Source organism: Phragmites australis, chromosome 2 (assembly GCF_958298935.1).
Source record: "Phragmites australis chromosome 2, lpPhrAust1.1, whole genome shotgun sequence".
Taxonomy (NCBI): domain Eukaryota; kingdom Viridiplantae; phylum Streptophyta; class Magnoliopsida; order Poales; family Poaceae; genus Phragmites; species Phragmites australis.
This window is the reverse complement of record NC_084922.1, coordinates 29303244-29307397: the sequence shown is the minus strand read 5'-3', so window position 1 is coordinate 29307397 and position 4154 is coordinate 29303244. Positions and strand designations below refer to the sequence as shown.

General features: G+C 49.2%; 1 protein-coding gene across 1 annotated transcript; it reads right to left on the bottom strand.

Annotated features, from left to right (window-relative positions):
- Window positions 1-2262: 2262 nt before the first annotated feature.
- Window positions 2263-3784, bottom strand: LOC133909985 (uncharacterized). The gene is made up of 2 exons (XM_062352508.1): window positions 2896-3784; window positions 2263-2768 (listed from the first exon to the last, which is right to left on the bottom strand). The coding sequence occupies exons 1-2, from the start codon at window positions 3698-3700 to the stop codon at window positions 2710-2712; spliced, it is 864 nt and encodes a 287-aa protein (XP_062208492.1). The 5' UTR covers window positions 3701-3784; the 3' UTR covers window positions 2263-2709.
- Between the last annotated feature and the right edge of the window lie 370 nt (window positions 3785-4154).

Sequence of the window (4154 nt, the reverse complement as noted above, 5' to 3'; positions counted from 1 at the left end):
AGTGATCCTAACTGTACATGTGAAGATCAAGCAAAGCATAGAACAAAGGATGAAAACAACGTATCGATAAAGCCAAACGAAAAGGAATGTCGGTGCAAGTAACCTCCTTTAACGGAGGGATCAGAAACGGGAAAGACTTATCGACGATCAGGATCGTAAGACGGTGTACACGTGTTGACATCAGAACGCTTGCTTAAGGTGTAAGTAAGTGACGAGTCACGCTTTGAGAAGTATGCAGATAGGGATGTCAACGGGGAAATTCCCCGCGGGGAATGGGTAACCATCCCCGCCCCGATTGGGGGAAATTTTCCCCGTCCCCGTCTCCGTCCCTGCTCGCGGGGGAGAAAATTCTCCCATCCCCGTCCCCGTGCAGGGAAATATACCCGACGGGTTCCCCGTCCCTGCTACGCTAGCACGATGAAAGGCCTGCTGGCTGACGGGTTTTGGTGGGTTGGGCTTTAGTTGGGTCGTTTCTTGCATATATGAGCCTTGGAGAGTTTAAATATTTCGAGAAATTATCCCGCGGGGAAACGGGGACGGGGGACAGGGAACCGTCCCCGCCCCCGCCATACCCGACGGGGGAGAATTTCCCCCCATTAAACCCCCCGCGGGGAGAAAATTGGTCCCATCCCCATCCCCTAATAGGGGAATTCCCTGTCGGGGAACGGGGATCGGGGCCTCGTTGACATCCCTATATGCAGAGGGTTTCATGATTGAACCTCAAAATCGTGAGAGGATTGAAGTAGTATGTGACACCATCGTGAAGTTTGCGTCGAGACGAAACTAAGTCATGAAGACGACGCAACCGTTCGCTGGACGAAGCAAGAAATAGATCAAAATACCTTTTGTAATATGTAGGAGTACTACGAGAGAGGGAAATTTTGTTAATAAGCTAAATTGTTAATAAGCTAGAAAATTTAGAGGTCAAATTTACTATAATTATAAATAAAGGGATAGGACTATAAGGGAGTTTGAACCAGTCACTTGAGCCTTTCGTGCTATTCATTTAAGAGCCTAGTGCTAGAATTTTAGAGGAGAGAAATATTGTTATTTAGTCTATATATTATGTGAGAGTTTTTGAGAGAAAAATTCTTGTAATCCACTTAAAATAGGACTGATCTATAATGAAGTTTATATTTTTTACATATATTTCAATTCTTCTACTTCTAGTCTCTCTATTGATTCATTTGTAAATTTGTAAGTTTTTTCTTTTTTTATGATTTTCTGGTTGATTTTCGTTTTAAACTTTGAGTTACGATTTTTTAACCTTAGGTAGTTTCTCTTCTTATTGCTAGAGGTATAAAAGTTCATATACTCATTTATTTGAGAGGGACTTAAATTTTCTTATCTATAGATTCATTTGTAAGTCTGTAAGTTTGTAAGTTTTTTTTTATTTATGATTTTCTGGTTGATTTTCGTTTTTAACTTTAAGTTACGAGTTTTTAACCTTAAAAAGTTTCTCTTCTGGTTGTTAGAGGCATAAACGTCATATACTCATTTATCTGAAAGGGTCTTAAATTTTTTTGTCTATTGACTATCAATTTGAATAGTTATTTTTTCCAATAATTATCTTTTTGTTTGGATTTTCGTTCAAGTTTCAAATTTTTTCTCAAAGGTACATAAAATAATCTTAAATAGTATCTATGATTCATATTCTATACGTGAAGTTATGTTAGCTTTGAATTTTGTTTCTCGTTTTATTACTCTAAAATTTATACTTCCGTTTGTACTTTTGATAGACATTAAATTAATAAAAAATAAATCATCTATTTATTCACTTCTCCTCTAATCACATTCTCAATCCTGCATTACATATTACATCTCGCAGATCTTTGTCCTCACCACCCACATCGTACGTACGCGCAGCCCTCACCACCCACATCGTACGTACACGCAGCGCTCGCTCGTTGCAACTCTCTTCCTCGCCTCCCACCCTCCATTTCGCCACCGGCTCCATCATGACGAAGGGGTGGACCCCGAGCTTTTTCGAGCTTTTCCGTGATCCCGTCTCGTCACCCTGCTCACGACGTGCTTTGCACGCACAGGGGGACAGGCCAAGAGACCAGAGTACGTACTCCTTGCACGCAGATTAGATGTGACTACAGGTTTGTACTGGCCCTTACATGATGCACAGTGATCAGCAAGCCCAGTGACCGTGTTCTTGTAAGCTCAACTGAACAATGGAAAGAAGAGGCGAAGACTGACGATGGAACTAGACATGAAGCATGCATGGTTCTGACGAGCGACAATGGCGAATGTACGTACGAGCCAAATAATATGATGAGATTGCCATCGAACCAAACGGTGAATGAGATTGAGTACCTAATTACAGGTCGTGTTGCATTTGCAGGTCTCTCTTGTACAAAGCGAGCCAAAAGAGAAAATTACACGTCTGAAAAGAGGGTAAAGAGGCACTGATCCACGCTTGTACATGAGGGAGGTGGCTAAAGGAGCCTAAAAGGAGCTCTTTCCCCACGCCTAAAATCCAAAAAAGAACTCACTCGCACACATAAACAAGGTTAAAGATCTCTAAGTCGCTAAACCGCCGCATGTTCTTGAACCTTTGGCAATTTGTACTTGCGGCAGGTTCGTCGTCTTTTCCATGCTTCCTTTGCGAAGTTCAGCGCGAAGCTTCAGCCTCCGCCTCCTCCAGAACCCCGGAGCGAAATGGCATGCATGGCAAATGCAAAACACCAGCGACGATGCTGCCTACGGCCCCGGATCGCTCCGCGATCGCAGTAAGGACGTGTCGTGCTCCGAGACGGACGCTGCAAGAACACAAGTGACACGCACATCAGTGACAGTAACGCTTCGACAAATTAATGGAGGCACGAGACGCGCGCGCGGCTGGTCGGTGGCGTCAAGGTTACGGCGCCCGTGTGCACGCGTGAGTACCTCGGTGAAGGGACTCCTTGCAGTGCGCGATGGCGCTCGCGATGCCGTCCTGCTTCTCGAGGAGCGAGTCGTCGCGGCGAGCTGGCAGCGGCGACTGAGCCGCCGACATCTGCGCAGCGGACGCCAACCGGCTCTTCCGGAGCAAGAGATCCGCGGCGGCGGGGCCGGGCGCCACGCGCCGCAGCCTGCTCGAGATCTTGCTCAGGTACCGCCGGATGACGTCGCCCGAGGGCGGCCTGATCTTGGCTGCTTCGTCCTGGTCCTGGTCGGGCGAGCCGTATCCGCCGTACACGGCGAAGAGCCTGGCAGAGCGCGCGCTGCTCATGCTCCGGGAGAAGCTGGCGCGGCCACCGTAGAACGCGGACTTGGCGGTTCCGAAGCTGAGCGTGCGCAGCTGCAGCTTACTCCCGCGCCGGCTCGCGCAGCTGTACCGCGAACGTGAGGCGGCGTCGCTCGGCTCGGACGCGCAGAACTTGAGCAGGGGCGGGGGCGCCGCGCCGCGGAAGAAGAGGCTCCCCTCGTAGGACGGCGACGTGGAGCGGCTTCGCTGCAGCGAGATGACGAAGTCGAGCTCGCCGGCGGTGCAGGATTCCTCGGACTCCGACCCCGACTCGGCCACCTGGCTGCCCGCGCTGGACGCAGGCGCGGAGCAGCAGGAGAGATCGAGGTCGAAGAACGGGCCCTCGTCCTCCTCGCCGTAGCTGTAGCCGTAGCCGCACGGGGTGCTCGGCGCCGTCGCGGAGATCGTGGACACCGCGCGGCGGCGGCGGAAGCGCCGCGCTGCGAGCAACCTGAGGATCTGCATGAGCGCACCCGTGCTATCTCGGACGTGCGCGCGCGCGGTCGTGCGCGTTCGCTTTGGATGTGGTGGAGTGGGGAGGGGTGGTGACTGGGCAGAAGCTCGGCGTTTGGGTGGTGGGGGTGGTGGCATTTTAAATGGGAGCGGCAAAGGCGTTGTTGAGCGGAGGGAGGCGGACGTGTGGGGTTACGAAAGGCTCGGGTTTTTGTTTGTTTTTTCGGCGGTGTTTGTGGTGCTTTGTGGGGTCTCGGCACCGGGATTTGGAGGCTGTTTGCTTAGGGATTAAAAAAAGTCAAGTTAAATTTTATTCGTGTTTTAAAATTTTGATCTTTATTTTATTTGAGGTTAAAATTTAATCATGTTTAGAAAAAATTGGTTTGTCCTCAAACTAAATGTCATTTTAACTGCTAAAATTTAGCACGTTCTAATTTGTCTTCTAGCTAAATTTTAGCTTGGCCTT

Excerpts from the sequence above, each read along its gene's own strand:
- LOC133909985 (XM_062352508.1), bottom strand. The coding sequence starts at position 3,700 with ATGCAGATCCTCAGGTTGCTCGCAGCGCGGCGCTTCCGCCGCCGCCGC. Across the intron at positions 2,769-2,895 it reads CAAGGAGTCCCTTCACCGAG|CGTCCGTCTCGGAGCACGAC; the intron begins GTACTCACGCGT and ends GTGTTCTTGCAG.